Source organism: Limanda limanda, chromosome 21 (genome assembly GCF_963576545.1).
Source record: "Limanda limanda chromosome 21, fLimLim1.1, whole genome shotgun sequence".
Taxonomy (NCBI): domain Eukaryota; kingdom Metazoa; phylum Chordata; class Actinopteri; order Pleuronectiformes; family Pleuronectidae; genus Limanda; species Limanda limanda.
In genome coordinates, this window is record NC_083656.1 from 17,017,472 (window position 1) to 17,034,902 (window position 17,431).

A 17,431-nucleotide genomic window follows, 5' to 3' on the forward strand; every position below is an offset into this window, starting at 1 on the left:
TGTGAGCTTTCGGTTTTCCCCCACTGTACGTGAATGCGCCATGTTTTTGCGTCTGTCGTCATCAGGGAAGCTTCATCTGACGGTTTTCATTATTTTCAGTCAGATGCTCTGCGCCAATGAAGCTCTGATGTGGTAAGGGAACAACACTGTGTGTGTTTTGTGTGTGTGTGTGTTTGTGTGTGTGTTGTGTGTCTGTGTCGTTAGTGAAACTGTGCGTTAATTCGCTCGGTAATAATGAGACCGGTCGTGAAACGTGAACCAGTGTTTGTCCCTCAGAGACCGAGCTAACGTGAGCTGACCTGACTCCAGGCTAACGTTAGCTTCTGCCTCCACCCAACTTCATGTGGGGGAGCTAACGCTACATCTAGCCAGGGCTTTGTATTAATGCTTTGTTATTCGAACAAAAAAATACAGCACATTGTATCTTTCTTCCTTTTCTTTGCCTTTTTTCATGAACAATTACTACATACAAGCTTAAAAGTATGGCACTAACACCTTAATGCTCAATAATAAAATGATTTATTAATAATAATAACAATAGTAATTATCATGATAATACTAATCTCATATGCAATCCCTTACAGTGTATATGCTCACAGTTTATATATATATAAACACAACAAATTTCCCCATTGTAGTACTAATAGAATACTATCTTATCTAATCAGAGGCAAGTTCCAGGACATTATATACTGATGTGTTCACGTTATTCTTTATTATAATTTTAATAACAATCGTAATACAAATAATGCGTTTTAGTACCAGGTACCTTTCAAGGACACCTTGCAGATATGAAACAATCAAAAGCGAAATATTAAGATCTGTTCCTCTGGGCCTAGAGCAGCATAACTATGAGCTGGGGCCAGACAGACCTGAGCCGTCTAGCCATAATCTCTGTCAAAAAATGAAGGCTCATTTAGGTCAGACAGAATACTCGTGGTGGGTTCTGAGGCAAGATGTCACAGGTGACTTGTGGGAGAAAGAGTCAAGAGACGAGAGGCTGTACAGCTGAAGGCTGCAGACCTCAGAGAGGACGAGTGGGCAAGAAGAGCAGTGAGCAGGTTAATCTGAGAAATATAATAATCTTTGCAGTTTTGGACAGGTAGCCAGTGTAGTGGTCTGGAGTGATGTGTTCTGCTGGTGATCCGGACAGCTGCGTTCCGGACCAGTTGAACTTCATAGAGAAGCTGACTGGGAAGACCAGAAAGTAGAGAGTTGCAATATCACACCATGACCAGCTTCTTTATTTTTCCCTTTTTTCTCACAGAGGTCTCAGATCTTCTTTGACGATGGAGTCCCAGAACTTAAACCTAACCTGTGCCATCTGCCTGGAGCGTTTCCGATTCCCTGTGACCATCCCCTGCGGACACACCTTCTGTAAGAAGTGCATCATCACCCACTGGGACACCAAAAGCAAGGCCAACCTCGGACCTCAGTGCCCGCTCTGCAGCAAGGAGTTTAACACCCGGCCCATCCTCAAGCGGAATGTGTCCCTGTCGGTCCTGGCAGAGGCTGCGAACAGTGGCGGCCCGTCCTGCAGGGAGTCCCCCATGAGGGCACACGAAGGGGTCCGAGCCATGCAGCTGTGTGATCGCCATAAAAAGCCTCTGGTTTATTATTGCAGGCATGATAAAATGTCTGTGTGCTGCGAGTGTGGTATCGCAGAATGTGCGGCCCATGAGAAGGTCTTGTTGGAGGCGGAAAGGGAAAATCAAGAGGTATAGTAACACAATGGGTTTAGAGTGAAATGCAAAGTCAGTCCAGTTGTAAACTGATCGTAACTATTTAAAGGCTGTTATCTGAGTCTGATGTTTCCTTACAGATGCTGCTGGAGATGAAGAATAAGGAGGTGGGGAAACTCATCGAAGAGACACAGAACTGTATAAAGGACTTGACTGAGAACATCGATCAAGCAAAGGTCAGCTCCACATATAAGCCTGTGTTTATGACCCTGTTCTGACCTGGTAGTACCATCCGTCCTGAGATCCAATCACACCTGGTCAGCACTAAGTTGCTTTTTGCTGGATTACAATGATCTCGGGCCAAACCTTAACAATATGATTAGCACAGTTTTTGTCCTTCACAGACCAGCCGTTAAACCAACACAAAAACGAGAAATGTTTAAAGACTTTGGACAAAAAATTGCATGAAACCAAACCAGACATCAAGAGTTTAGCTTCCTCAAAAAGTGTATTCTCTGGTTTCCCCACTTGTATCATCTTTGTTTATCGTTCCACCAGCATTTAGGATTTTTTTTTAATGTGCCATCTTAAAACTATTTTTCTCAGTGTTTGCATCAAATATAAGTTGTGATTTCCTTGGTACGATTTGCACCTCTTCCTTGTATATGATGCTAGCTTTAGGATTGACACTGCTCTCTCTGAAATCTATAATCAGTATTTGTTTGCTTCTCAGTGTCCATACGTTGATTTGTTTGTAGCCACAATATCAACACTGATCACCACCTATTGACTGATACTTTTCTTAAATTGGTCAAATCTTTCTTCACAGCTGCACACATTCATTCAGTCAGTCCCCCCTTAACCCACTTCCTCTCTTTCCCTCGTTTACGCCAACATACACACAAATGTCGTTGTCAAAGTCAGACGCATCTCTGAACTCAAACTGGGTTAAATTGGGTCTCAGCGAACATTTGAATACCAGGTGTGAACACAGGTAGTTAACACTGACCATGTGATCGAAAGGCTTCACTATGCTTTAAACAAACTGGCTTAATCAAGGCCAAAGAGAGGGGGAGGTTTACAGAGGAAGAAAATGCACATTGGGTAAAAATCCTGCTTCCCCCCTCAGAGTTCAGATGAAGTTGAAAATCCAGACTGTTTTTCAAGCAGTGTTTAGCTGTCAGTAACAGATCACTCCCTGGAGCAGCCTCACTGTTAAAGCCGACTTTAATGGAAATCGGGCCATTGATTATTCTCCCTGCATGCACACATAAGTTGTAGTGAATTTGCAACAAAATGTTCTGGTATAATCTGACAAAGCTGCAGCTCCAAAACCAGCTCTGATGTATTATTTGTAGTTAGATAAAAGGAAATATTCAGAACATGTTCCAGAATTTAACAGAGCAGATGTGTGATTCTGTGTTTCCCCTCTAACAGGAGACTCTTGAACAGACTTCGACCTGGGCCAATGTCAAGTTCTCCACCCTGCTGAAAATCCTGGCTGAGAAGCAGGAGGCCACAGAGCTCTTCATCGATGAGCAGAGAGAGGCCACCATCACCGAGGCGGAGGCGCGGTTGGCTGAGCTGGAGGAGCATTCCACCAGACTCAAAGAGAGCCAGGAGCAGATAGCAGCTGTAAACAAGCTCACTGATACGGAGCTCATCAAGGTTTGAGCCGCTCACTTTGTACTTCTGCAGTGACTTTTAGTTTTAGTCAGTGTGCATGAGGTGTTATGTGTGAACGCAAATGTGAGAGTGAGAGCCTCAAGAGTTTCTGCAGACTTTCTCCAACTGCCCCCTCGCAAAAAGACACGTAACAGAGGCTAACATGAAAAAAAGGTAGAAGACAGACTAACGCCGGGTTTACACCGGGCGCTGAAGCGACGCGTAAGCGTCGCGTAAGCGCAGCGCACTAGCGCGCCGGCGCTGAGCTGAACACACAGGACGCTGAAGCCTCGCGTAAGCGCCGCGTAGATCCCTAGTGCGCAGGCGCCAGGCTGGTCACAACAAACACGCTTTTCTCCGCGGCGGTCATCCTGCGATTCCTCTCCGTGATCACAGATCCAGCTGATATTTGTCATTAACTGCAACGGCGTCCCAGCATTTGTCCTTTTTAATGTTGTCTTTATATAACATGTGCCGAGGATCATACACCTCACTGTACTTCTCCATATCAATTATTAATTTAATGTCATCCTTCTTCAAGAACTTCTCCGCTGTTTGCTCCGTTCAATGTCGGGTGTCGAGGGTAAATTACGTATTCTCCACTCCGGGGAGAGTACGTAGACACACACACACACTCCCGCCCCCCCCTCTCTCTTTTTATCTTTATGACTGCTTGTGTGGCTGTAGTGGGGGGGCAGAGGGGGACATTTAATAATGTGATCGGTAAAATTGGTAAAATTAAAACTCCAGGACAACAGAAGGGGAATACAAACTATGGGATGCATATTTGATCATTTATATCATATAAAATATGTCATCAATATTGTTTAAAATCATTTTTCAGTGTGTTTCCTGCAGCGATACGCTCGCGTCAAGCGCAAAAAATAGACTCGACGCCGAAACGATCGCTGCACTGCGCGAGGCAGCCTTGGCGCAGCGCTGCACTTCAGCGTCCTGTGCGACCGGCACAAAGGATTAACATGAGAGTCGATGGGAGTCAGCTGTTATTTAAGGCATGGCGCTGCGCTTAAGCGACGCTTACGCGTCGCTTCAGCTCCCGGTGTAAACCCGGCGTTGATGTTGAGAGATTTTGTCGTTATCCGGACTGATGCCGGTGTCGATGTGCTGTAAGAAAAATCATGTGGTCCCTGCAGCAGAATGAATATGTTATATCCTGCCTCCGCTTGCTGCACCATCCCTCACCTGAATCCTGCAGAGGATTTGTTGCTGTTGTTAAGGCGCCTGGGTGGAAAACGTCGGGCTGCGTTGTGCATGACTAGGGTTAGGGTTAGTAATAACAGGGCGCTTTATATGAAAATGTACGGTGAACTTGTTCCCAGGCAAAGTCCTGCTCTGGGATCAATGAGCTGACAGCATATTCACACATGAGTACGATGATACAGAATACGCTTATCCCATTGGTGGAGGAGGTACTGTTGCTCGAGGAGAAGATAGAGGAAGATAAGTAAGTATAAGGAGAAGATAGTGGAAGATAAGTTAGTATAAGGAGAAGAGAGTGGAAGACAACAAAGCAGCATGGGTGACAGTGCCACAGACGCCGACACTGCTTTACAGGGCGGTACAGCTTCAAGCAGCAAGACGACTCGTACTCCTCCGAGAAAAAAGCAGAAAAGGATGAAAAAATACCGGGAGGAATGGGAAAAAGTTAACACTTGGGTGTTTATTTTGTTTATTATTAAAGTGAATTGCTGGATAATAAGTTGTTTTCCATGTGTTCATGTCACTCAAAAATATGCATCTAATTTAATTCAGGGTCAAATAGTTAAAAAATCATTTCACTCACAAAAAAAGGGGCTAAAAAAATTCACCATGCCAGGGAGGGTGAAGGCAATCGGGTCGGCCGGCCCTGCCAATGAGGTGTCCCTTTTTTAATTTTTCAGGGAGTAAGCAACCCTATGCATGACAAACAAACTGTTGAGTAAGTCCGGAGTCACTTATAGGACGGCTGAATGTGTGTGTTATCAGTGCAGCCAATATTTTAAAATACCAAAATGAAGATAGAGAAAATGTAGATATTAGATGGATCTGATGTTATAATGTGTCTTGGATATTGTTGCTGTAGGTATAACAGATGTGTGGGTAGTGATGAAGCAAATAAAGGCCTTAATATGACGCAGCTAGAGCGAACAAATAAAGTATGTCAAGCTCCTCCTTAGAATGTTCTCTGTATCTCTCCACAGGAATCCATGCTTATAGAAGTTCCACATTTTAAGGTCATCCCCACAGATGTAACACCCAACCTTCAAGATCGATTAAACTGCGTCACCGACATCTTGTCCCGCGTCTCCAAGCTGGTGTCTGAGGACCTGGACAAAGCAGTGAGCACCACAGTGGCTCCGGACAAAGATGGTAACGGGCCTTCTCGAATGAGGGAGGAAGTTAGTTTTCATTTACCAGCAGTTTATTTTTCAGTTTTAGCTCTTGTGTTCTCATTCTCTTCACTGGTCGCCAGGTTCTCCTCAGGATAAGAGGCCAGTCGGAGCTGTGGTTCCCAGTCCCGCTGCTCCGTGCCACCCTGGTGGGCAAGAGGGCCTCAACGCTTGTAAGTCTTATCTGATGTTTTCTTGTTCAAACTGTTTACCCTTTTACAAGTCATTTGCAGAAGTTGGGCAGTTAAACAAGCTTCTGGGATTGGATTTAGTTAGTAGTTCAAAATAAGGACAGTTGTGTCCCGGTTTTGGTCCTCCTGAGATAAGACGATGGAAAAGAAGTATCTTTGGATTTTGTTAGATCTTAGTCTGTACTTCTTTGTCATTACAGACCGATGCTCTCTGACCTTTGACCCCCGCACGGCCAACGGACACCTGTTTCTGTCTCAGGAGAACCAGAGGGCGGAGCACCTGACGTCTGGGCCCCGGCCCGTGCCGGTTCACGAGTCCCGCTTTGATTACACCTGGCAGGTGCTCTGCTTCCAGGGCTTCACCAAAGGGCAGCACTACTGGGAACTGGAGGTGTCCAAGCCCTGGGCCTACCTCGGGGTAAAGACATATTCTGTAGTGACTAACTGTATTGTTTGTGAACTGTTTTGAGAACGGATCATTAATAATGGAACTGAAGCTCAGGAAAATGAATTAACACAGTAGCTATAATTAACATTCACTTACTAACATTTCATAGCAATGTAAACACAGCTGAGAGTCTAGACATGTGAACAGCTCTGTGAGCCTGGACTTGGGCGGAGGGGTGTTTTGTGCTCAGTGCTAATATCCTCAAAATTACAATGCTACAGTGTTTCCCATTTGACCATCTTCATTTAGTATCGTAGCACCAAAGTGCAGCTGAAGCATATGGTAACATTGTCTGGTTTGCGAGTATTGCAACTATATCCAGAAGTTGCTATTGTTCGACTTGAATCTGACCAAAATCAGACACACTAACTGAACAACAAGCCAATTTTTCTTTAGATAGTCAGCACTGACCAGAATACAACTCAGTAGAGGAAAGAAAAACTACAGACTAGAGCTTCTGGGTGATCATTCAGTTTTATTATTGAGGTACAATTGTGTATAATTGTGATAATCCTCTTCAGTTGTTCATATTCATATTCTGAGAAGTATTGTGTGGAATGTCTTGAAATTGTGTTCAGACATTCTTGGAAATAATTGTACCAACTAGAAAGACTTAGTAGAGCACATGCTTCCACCAATTAAGTCCCCTTTTGAAACCACATTTTAATTCACTAGATCTAGATTTTTATTTGCATTGGCACCAAATTTCACACAGTCATAAATGTCAGTCCCCTAAACATGACAGATTTTTTTTTCCCATCAAGATCGTTGAAATATTCTCAGAGAAATCAAAAGTGTGAAAAATGCATTATCTTATCTTATAGAAAGTGAAAAGACATTTCTGGATCGGCCCCTGATCCTGAAATTAAGAATTTAATGGGTTCTTAAGCCTTAATATATATTTTCTTAATTCAAGACAACTTGGGAATTATTGCAAATTTTTTTTTTTTTTCTAATACATATGTTGGACATACATTCTTTTAATCCCCGATTTCAAACAGCATCCAAAAATCCACATTGATCAGCCTCTAGTGACATAAGTGATTAAGTGAAGGAAATCTGTCTCTCGTCAGGTGACGTACGAGGCCATCCCCAGGAAGGAGAAAGGCAAGCGCTGCATGGTGGGTATGAACGAACTTTCCTGGAGCCTGCAGCTGGACGAGCACCAGCTCAGCGCCTGGCACAACAGCCGGAAGGAGACCCTGGTGGGCCACTCGCAGCACAGGCGCATCGGCATGCTGCTGGACTACGAGGCGGGGACGCTCACCTACTACGGGGACGGTCAGACCCGGCTGCACGCCTTCCACTATGCCTTCACCAAGGAGCTGTACCCCGCCTGCTGGATAGGAGAGGGGGTCAGCATCACCCTGTGCTCCACATGAGGGTACATGCATGGAGACGTGAAGACGGGAGCTCAGTGATAAGAAGCACTATCAAACATGGCCACTGTCGGACTCAACAGAGAAGATCACGGTTAACCATTTAGGAGTTTTTTTTGTCTTTTCACAGTGACTGCCTTTATACATTGTTTTTTAGCAGAAGCGACTGTGAGGGGCTTTCTCCCCCAAACTCTAAAGGCCCACAGGGATTTGGTCTAACGACGGCACTACTTCATTCTCTGTTTTTTCTTCATAGCATGTAATCAATAACTTCCAGGTTTAGATAGACGTCTACTCTCAGGAAGACAAGAAGCATCTCCTTCACTCAGTGAGTCAGATCACTGGAGTTTCATTTTGAACAAGGGAATTTATTACTGGAGTTGGGAAAGACACATTCACACTGCACGCATACAAAAAGTCAGCGCAGCAAAACAAGTGTTAGAAAAAGAAAAGGCCGTTTTTGTAATGCTGTTCACACCATCAACCAAGCTGCCTGGAAATCTGGCAGAAATTGAAATTTCTTATTTTTAAAGTTCAGGTCAATAATGTTGTGATTTAACATGAATAAAGATGTAATTGAAAGGCACAATTTTACAAGGATATAGTCATGTTATCAAAATGAGGATCCCAAATTTTTTGGAGAGCCCAAAAGTACTCGCCGGAATTCCACCTCTGGATCCAAAATCTTTACCTAATCTCAACTTCCTCCAAGTCTGTGCAATGCATTCTTCGGAATATGCTAAATTTCTTGCACAATCTTTTCAAACTCCTGTTGAGCAAGTATTTTCTTATTTGTGAAATCTATACTAAAGTACGACTTAACATGATGCTTCATATTCCTCACTTTAATGCAGGCGAGAGGCAGATCCTCCAATATCCCTTCTCTAAAATCACACGCAGCCTAAAATTACAGCTTTATTCTTGCAATCTCAGATTTTATTTCCTCTTTAAATTGCTGTTGTATTTATTGTCGTGCACTCATCATTTTTCAGATTATTTTTTTCTTCCTTATCGTTTCATCTCTTGGCAGACTTCAATAAACGCAAAGATGTGAAACAGTTCATATTATAATGGAGTCAGTGCATACAGCACAATAACACTAGAGAACCTGCTTCATTTAATTTCCCTGTTAAATCTCCTCTCATGTGCTGTAGGTAATGTAAGAGAAACCAAATCCATAGAACTGTACATCTTTACTGTAAATGTAAAGCATCATCATGTTGGGATCTGATCATGAATGCACAAACTAATTGCCCTGCCTGAACTGTGAGAAGCATGTGATGCTGATTGGGTGGTGATGAGATCTGCTGTTTCAACGGACTCCTTTTTTTTTTCTTCTTCTTTTTTATCGTGAGCACATTGAAATCCTAGCTGGGACTGTTGGACTCTAAAGGTACTTGAGGCTCAGGACGTCCTGCACCATACTTGAGAACCTGCTGTGGATTTGCACAAGTTGGCGAAAGTGCAGATGGGAACCACTTACATTTCCGTGCGGATTTCGCCGAATGACATTAAAACACAAGTCCTCCTGCTGACTCTGGAACATGTTACATTCGCCCATGCACTAAAGTGGATTACCATCAGCGTGTGATCGCAACAAAGACAAAAGACAGCTGTGTTCCACATGAATCAAGATCCATTTAATAAAATGCAATCCAATGCACACATTCATCAGTTGAGGTCATGCTTTTTCTTATTTGAGCCATTTCACATGAATTATTCAATAAATTAGTTTGAAATAAATACAGAGGTTTATTATTATTTTACACACAGCCATGACAGAGCGAACAAGAGCCCGATGCATAGCATTCTGAAAGTGCAAATAATCAGCCACGGATGTGCCACAGATACAGTTTATAGATTAATGACCACAGAGGAAGGAAGAGCCGACGCTCAGAGATCAGGCTGACCTCAAATGTTTCACAACCACAGAAAGAATAAACATCCTCTAATGGCCCTGTTAGGATGGTGAAAACGCATGTTAGACGAATGACGGGTGAAGCAGGTTGGTGGTGGGTCTGACGAAACAGGAAGTGATATCACTGGGTGACTGCTCTGCTCTTTCACGTAAGAGATAATCCCTACTGGCGGTTTGTCCCTCCTGGTCCTGGCCGCCCTCGCTCTCCGCTCTAATCCAGGATCAGATCTTCACTGCTCTAATCTGTGTGGCTACTCTCATCCAATAAAACACATCAAAGTGGACCAGGCCGCCTTGCGAGCCGCTGGCTTTACAAACACTAGTTTTTCCTCTATGTTAGTGTTCTTGAGAAAAATATCTCACTTTTTATTCTACATATTAAAAGCCTGTACACACAAATGATAGAAAAATAAAAGACTGCATTCAGCTTGACTCTGGATAGGTTAGCAAAGAAACATTATTCGGTTCAGTTCGGTTCAATTCAATAAACAGTCAGAGAAGATTCAAAATGAGCTGAATCCAGAGTTTAGAGTGGCGGCATGAGTCTTGTGACACTTACAAGGCAATAAATGCTAAAATAGCAGGTCAGGTCACAAAGTGTTTCTCAACTACATTGAAAAACGTCCCAAAATCCAGACCGTCTTTGGCCTGAACAAACTTCTACTGGTCCCCCTCGAAGTGCTACTAATACTTGTCCCAATCTCCATCAAGTAAAGGTGCTTCTGAGAAGAAAGAAGCTCATGAATAAATCTAAATTATTAAGGAATGTGAAAGGTTTAGGCTGAGGTGAGAAAAGCAATGGAATGAGAAATGGGTAAGACCAAAGACGATGAATTGGAAGGAGACTCGGAAGACGAGAGGGAGGAGAGAGAGGATATTAAAAAATTTTACTTTGGCCTTTTTGATGCCAAGTTAATAGAAGGGGAACCAAAGTGATGGAGAAGGAGAAATGAGAAACAGGCTGAGGGTGAGATCGAGCAGGTCTACTGGTTCTTCTTGTCCTCTGGGGGGGAGTAGGGAGGAGGCTTGTCCTATGGAGAGAAGGGAAAATCTCATTTGGAGACAACAGCAGCACAGAGTAAGCCACTGTGAGCATGTTTAAGCTTGTATGAGCTTTTCACACACGTCACCACAGACACCATGAAAACAAATGATACTTGTTTTTGCTGTTGAGTTGTTTTGTCTAGGTGCTGAACTTTTAAACTTCAACTCTGGGAATTTCTATTGAAAAATACCGTGGTGCAAGGCAAAAATTATTATTAAAAAAGTATTGTTAAAGTGTTTACAAGTGTAACTGGTGAAAAACAAAGTAGCCAGTGGGCGGATTGTTTTTGGGTAAACCTATTCCAGGATTTATTGGGCGCCAGAGTCGAAGCCAACTATGAGGGTCCAGCAGCAGCTCAAAGTAATCGAAGCTAACAATGCTATAGTAAGGGCAGAAAAGCTGGTGATACAAATGAAAAATCCTACAATGGCAACGCTTTCATAGACCAAAAATTCTGAAGGATGTTACTCCTGCATCCTGACACAGCAAATAAAACTGTTGCTATTTGTGACCATTTTTGCTGTGTGGCTGAAATTGTCTTAATGGGGTATAAAGGAAAAAACCTTTCTAAAAAAAACGTTGAATATTTTTCTTGTAGCAAATTAAATAAAATGCAGCATCTAAAAAATGCCCTTGAAATGTATAGTCCTTCAAATGGACTTGACTTTTCAAATGCCCTTGTGAAAAGAAGAATATATAGGTCAACAACCCACAGCCTCTGAATAAAAGATAAACCACAGTTGTTTGCTCCTATTTTACTTTTGTTTTAAAAAAGCAGCCTCAGGCCATTATGTGTTAGAACTGGTGGATAAATCAGCCAAGAGCGATGGGGAACAACTTACATGTGGCAGGTACACATGTGTGGGAGGCAGCGTGGCACTGCCAGCGCTCGCTGCTGCCTCGGCTGCTTTAGCCTCCGCTGAGAGAGAGAGAGAAAGAGAGAGAGGGGAATTTAATTAAACATAGTATACCATAATCAAGCCTGAAATGCCATGGGTTCAGTAAGACAGAGGTAAAGAGCAGTGCAGACAAAATGAGAGTGAGCTTTTTCTGGGGTTTTCAACCACCCCTTCACTGGTTTGCTCATTGTACATCAGTTTGTTTACTTGATATCTCTGTGACATCTAAAGAAATATCCACTGTGTTTCACTGCTATGACAAATATTGATAGCTCTCATGACCAATATGACCGTATTGTTCTATTCTCAATTAATTAAAATTATCAACTTGGACTTCCCATTTTAAATATCAATATCGCAATATCTTCAAATTTTCACAGCATCACAAAAAATATATGATTGTTGAAAGTTAATTACTAATTACAGGTGAATTAATGCATTACTGTCACCTAAACTGTAATTATGTCTGTTTTATTATTTTGCATTGCTGAGTATGATCTGGCCTTTCTATGATTTGCTAATTTTGTATTTATATTTTATTAAGCACCTTGAAACTCTGGTTTTAAAAGGTGCTACAGATATATATATATATATATATATATATATATATATATATATATATATTGAATATGTAATATTTGCAAAAATGTAATCAGTGCAAGAATTTAAAAATGAATAATTAAGCCCACAGTTTAAACTCCTCTAAATTACCTATAGTAACTAATTTTTCAGTGCAGTGACACCTCAAGTGGGCTGGAGCCGAGCAGTTCTGGTCAGTCGGAGCTTCTCACCTGCTGCTGAGGACGGAAGGTCTGGGTCGTGAGGCGGCTGCTGGCCAAGAGGAGCAGAATACGGAGGTGGAGGTATGTAGCCGGCGGAGGCATCAAACGCAGGAGGGCTGGGGTAGAATCCACCTGAGCAGCACCAACACAGAAAGGAAAATTAGCAGGGGGGCTGGGGACACATGGAGATCGCTCTTAAGGGGCTGCATTAATAACAGCTTCTACCTGGAGGAGGAGGGTTGGGGTAGGAGTAACCAGGTGGAGGGGCAGAAGGGTACATCCCGTTAGCGGGGGGAGGGGGGCAGGCGTAGGCCCCGTTGGCCATGTAGGGGCATCCGCCGAAGTCAGCAGTCACCGGCTGACCTCTGGATGCTGAGAAACACGTGACATGAGGAGACGTCAGGTGAAGAAACAACAGGAGGAAATACCTCAGACGTTTATGATGCTGTTTAAAGTTGGTTTGTCATCGTACCCTGAGCTGCCACCTGCAGCATGTACTGGCCAAACTCTATTGCTCCTCCGGCAGCAAAGACAAACTTGAAAGTAGCACTTCCCTCCCAGCCACCTGTAAGTAAAATAATAACACAATAAGAAATCTATTGTACTTAATGTGTAGTCAACAAACCAACAGTCAGATAGTAGGGTGTGTTAATACACCACTGTAACACAACTCGTATGCCTACCTCCAGGCTCTGCATTGACAGTGCCCTTAATGTAATTGGCTCCCAGTACGGGTTGCTTGACCTCGCAGCCCTTCATCAGGTAGAAGGGCATCATGAAAGACTGCAGAGCATCGCGGCCTTTAGCCACAAAGATCACCTGAGGGGAAACGCCGGAAAACAACATCATCTCCACGTTCGCATGAACTCAAAAACGCAGCCTCAACTTCCCCCTACCTCAAATTCAGCAGGTTGTTACCTCCATCAAGGAGAACCTGTTTTAATTCCAGTCTATTTGTTTGTTGCTCTGGCCCCAAGTCTTCCCCCCTTCTCGTCTAAAACCTAAAGAGGACCAATCTTTCTCTGTTGCTCAGGAATAGTATCCGATACCACTATTGACAATTGTAAATCTAATCTCTGGTCTCTGTTTTTATCTCATTAACTTGTACCTTATGTGTCTTCTACTGCATCTTCTCTCGCACTGTCATGTTTGTGAAGCACTTTGGCTCAACTTCTTTTGTTTGTGCTGAACCTGATTAAACACAGAGTAAGACACCTGGCTCTTGTCTCTCACCCGGTATGGAGTTAGGTAGATGCTGCCCTTCTTGCTCTTTCTGAAGGCTTCGGGCAGCCTGTCCGCGTCACAGAAAACCAGCTCCACGTTGTCATAGTTCATCAACAGGCTGAGGACAGAAATGGACATGAGAACACAGGACAGAACAATTTGATCAGGGAATTTGTTTCCCCCCCCCCCCCAAGAGGTACGATAAAATATAATATTTCTATTTCATCACAATTTCAGTGTACAAAAATGACATGGAGATTGGGTTTTTGTTTGATTTCTAATTCTACCTTAATGAGATCAATTGTGATCAACTTTCCCGTCACCAAACATGGCCCTTCACTTAGTGTCAGTAAACAGTGGAAGGATTAGGTTTACATGCTATCCACTGACAGGGCTTACTACTGGTTCTGGGTCAGCTGCAATAGGTTTACTATCGCTCAATAGTATGTTCTGCAACAAACTGACACTTTAAAATATAATGCAAACTGCAGTGACTCTGGTTCTGTAAAAGCATGAACTGCTGCTGGTCTGACCATAGCCAGGACCTGCTAGTGCTAGCATCCACTGTTATACACAATTATTGATATCATATCCTGACTCTCAGACATTTGAATTCCACGTTTGCACTCAGCCCTCTCTTCTCCGACCTGCTTGTTTTGAGATCATTTTAAGTATCATCACCTGACATCAGATTTGTGTATATATTTGTATTGTTCTAACAGGCACATGCTTTGTTCACCATGGTTGTGAATGGACATCTGATATTTATCTACAGTTTCATTTGTACCCGCATCTAGGGTTGCAAAGAAAAGTTTCCAACTTTGAATATTCCCGCAATTTTGCAACCCTACCCGCATCACAAGACTCCTTCATTGTTAAACCACTTATTTACCCTTCCTTCTTTAATGTTAATAATGTTAAGTTTCCGGTTAATATCTGGAAACTTTCCGGAAACTTTCCACTGGAATATTAACCTCGGGAATTTGGGGAATTTTGAAAAATAAAACAACTATGCAAATTAAACGCTGAGCCATAAAAACATCATTCAAAACACTCTTTTAAAGATGTATGGAATGCAGCACACACTGCACGGTAAATTTCAACGCTCCACTGTGCATTCTTCCATCACATGCACAGATAATTCCCAGCATCCTTCACACTACAGCAGGGCTGTAGAGGCCTGCTGTAGTGTGCAGGACTAGTCAGGTAAGTTTCGATGATATTACTGGGGAAAATATATTAGCATCCTGATTAAGGATTGTTCATGTCTTCATCTAGCCTATTTCCATTAATTTATCCATCAATTGTAAAATATTTTTACAGAATATTCCAATTGTTTGGCTAACTATTTATATCTCTGGCATTGCATTGTGTTTTTTTACAAACTTTTTTCTCATCTTATTCTACAGAACAATGCCACGTGCACTCTCTCATGTGTGGAGACATTTCACCCCATCCAATGTAGAAGGAAAGGCTGTGTTCATTTGCAAATACTGTGCAAAGACCTATGTTAAGAATGACACAACGATGCAGAAGCATATAGTCAAGTACCCAAAGTTTTTTCAGGGCTCAAATCAGCCTATGACAAAATAAAATGTTTATATTTATGTCTGTATATGACAAGGTAAATACAGTTAGTATAAATTACCCACAAGATTTCCAGTTTATTCCTGTTAATTCCCGTATATTCCCGTATATTCCCATGGAAAGTTTCCAACTTTGAATATTCCCGGAATTTGCAACCCTACCCGCATCACAAGACTCTTTCATTGTTGAAACACTTATTTACCCTTCCTTCTTTAATGTTAACAATGCACATTTGATATGGTGTTGGTGCTGTATTATCATTTTTGTAAGAGACATTTATTGCACTTCTGTGTGTCCTGGGAGCAAGATGAGGTTTCTATGTTTTTATTTATACTCTGCTTTTTACAGCAGAGGATATTGCACCTTGTTATGCCCTAGGAGGCTAGATGTGATTTGTGAATATAGGTCGTACAAACAATAATTTAATGATTATTCATTGTTAATCAATATATTATTTAAATATTAAACTTCACTATGTCTTTATAACAGTTTCAGCACATTTTAATACCAATTTTAAATATAGAAAATAGAAAAATTGGAAACAAATTTAATAGAAAATACTATAGGCAAATAAATGTTAATGACCAAAACACAACAGAGGAGGCCCGTGAGCAGGTGGTGAGACACTAAGCAACGCAGCAACAAATACTGACACATTCTCTTGATTAAATAACATAATGCACCGACACGTTAAATCCACTACGAAGTTTAAATCACGTAGACATTTGTGTAATCATGTGAAACCCGGTGATAGAACCGGTAGAAGGCCATGTTTGGGTCCCACGCCCGGTTCCGACTGGACAGACGTCACATTGAAAGTCGCCCCACTTCATCTACATTTAATATTGTCTTCTACGATATCGCCCTCGTTGGTTGGACTTGTACGTGACAAGCAATAAAAGCACTAGACTGTGGTAAACCGGGTGTCAACTGTGAGGTCGTGCTGTGTGTACTAGAACAAGCTGCCATGAATATAAAGCATCTATCGATGAGTAGAGAAACATGTCGACTTTTGCTGTGACGTGCTCCGTGCGGAACCTGTGGTGGACCGTTAGCCGCTAGCTAGCACGTCACAGTCGCAGCTGGCGTTTACCTCTCACTGTTGTTGATGATGACTCCGCCGGACTCCGACTGGTTCTGGTTCAGACTCATGTCGTCGGCCCTCCCTCCTCGGGTCCACAGACGTGAAAGAGGAATGGAGCAGCGGGGTCGAGTTTCCTGCGTGATGAGCCGTGTCTCCGGGCCTGTGGCTCTCAACTTCCGGTTCGCTACCTCGCTCTGTGACACGCCCTCCGCGCTGTCACCCAGGCCACTCCTCCAATCCTGACTGTCACTGGAGGAGGGACTTCCTCTGATCATAATATAACTGACGTCACTTCCTCCCCTCAGTCTATGGTCTTAATCAGGGGTGTCCAAACTACGGTCCGCGGGCCGACTGCGGCTCGCCATCCACTTTTAATTGGCCCGCATTAAAAAAAATAAACAATAAAAAAATGTGCATTCACCGTTGTTATGAATAACAGCTTCATTTGTCCCATCATTGCGCCTTTTGGTGAGTAGTTAGCTCAACACAAACATGTACCTGTACACATTCGATACACGTAATTCTCTTGATTACTCCATTATATCAGACCAAACACCTCAATGTCCCTGTTTCACTTTCATGCATAAGACATGTAACCAGTCATTTCCATGGTGTGGTTCTTAAAAGTTGTGTGTGCGTGCTTGTATGTGTCTGTGTGTGTGTGTGTGTGTGTGTGTGCATGTGCGTGTGTGTGTGTGTCTGACTCCATCAGGTCTACTGTGGATGATATTGAGGTGGCTTGTGAACAAATACAACCTGTACTTTGTCTACCGTCCCAACCCCATTAATATCCGAGTCCACATTGAAGCTATCGACATGTTAATGGCGGCGCCCATCACTTGCCTATTGTGGCTTTACCTCACCTTCCTCTTCACAGCAGGTGAGAAACAAACATGGGTTTCACCTAAAAAAATTAAACCTCAGCACATTCACTAATGGAAGTTAAGCACTAGTGGTGAATTGTATCTATTGATGTGAAAAACCTGATAGTAAAATTAAAAAAAAAAAAGCAAAAGTCCATTTCTGGATGTTGCATTGGTCGCTCTACATTAATTTACAGAATTTTACATCCACAGAATATTTTAACTGTGGACCAAATAAATGTAATTATAATGTGCTGATGTGTCCTGCATCTAA

The 17,431-nt window shown here is 42.6% G+C and overlaps 2 protein-coding genes across 2 annotated transcripts; one reads left to right on the forward strand and one right to left on the reverse strand.

Annotated features, from left to right (window-relative positions):
- Positions 1 to 62: 62 nt before the first annotated feature.
- On the forward strand, positions 63 to 9,426 carry trim65 (tripartite motif containing 65). Its single transcript, XM_061094655.1, has 8 exons — positions 63 to 132; positions 1,268 to 1,718; positions 1,823 to 1,918; positions 3,120 to 3,350; positions 5,549 to 5,717; positions 5,821 to 5,910; positions 6,129 to 6,346; positions 7,450 to 9,426. The coding sequence occupies exons 2-8, from the start codon at positions 1,290 to 1,292 to the stop codon at positions 7,756 to 7,758; spliced, it is 1,542 nt and encodes a 513-aa protein (XP_060950638.1). The 5' UTR covers positions 63 to 132; positions 1,268 to 1,289; the 3' UTR covers positions 7,759 to 9,426.
- On the reverse strand, positions 9,374 to 16,505 carry wbp2 (WW domain binding protein 2). Its single transcript, XM_061094656.1, has 8 exons — positions 16,304 to 16,505; positions 13,633 to 13,741; positions 13,083 to 13,218; positions 12,872 to 12,964; positions 12,625 to 12,771; positions 12,409 to 12,531; positions 11,561 to 11,637; positions 9,374 to 10,704 (listed from the first exon to the last, which is right to left on the reverse strand). Exons 1-8 carry the CDS (start codon positions 16,360 to 16,362, stop codon positions 10,657 to 10,659), a joined length of 792 nt encoding a protein of 263 aa, XP_060950639.1. The 5' UTR covers positions 16,363 to 16,505; the 3' UTR covers positions 9,374 to 10,656.
- Positions 16,506 to 17,431: the final 926 nt, after the last annotated feature.

What these genes read in the sequence shown, in the direction of transcription:
- wbp2 (XM_061094656.1), bottom strand. Translation starts at nt 16,362, where the DNA reads ATGAGTCTGAACCAGAACCAGTCGGAGTCCGGCGGAGTCATCATCAAC. An exon ending in TCTACCTAACTCCATACCGG is followed by an intron (nt 13,219 to 13,632) that starts GTGAGAGACAAG and finishes GTTTCCCCTCAG; the next exon opens with GTGATCTTTGTGGCTAAAGG. An exon ending in TGTCAATGCAGAGCCTGGAG is followed by an intron (nt 12,965 to 13,082) that starts GTAGGCATACGA and finishes TTTTACTTACAG; the next exon opens with GTGGCTGGGAGGGAAGTGCT.
- trim65 (XM_061094655.1), top strand. Translation starts at nt 1,290, where the DNA reads ATGGAGTCCCAGAACTTAAACCTAACCTGTGCCATCTGCCTGGAGCGT. An exon ending in AGAACATCGATCAAGCAAAG is followed by an intron (nt 1,919 to 3,119) that starts GTCAGCTCCACA and finishes CCCCTCTAACAG; the next exon opens with GAGACTCTTGAACAGACTTC. An exon ending in AGTGGCTCCGGACAAAGATG is followed by an intron (nt 5,718 to 5,820) that starts GTAACGGGCCTT and finishes ACTGGTCGCCAG; the next exon opens with GTTCTCCTCAGGATAAGAGG.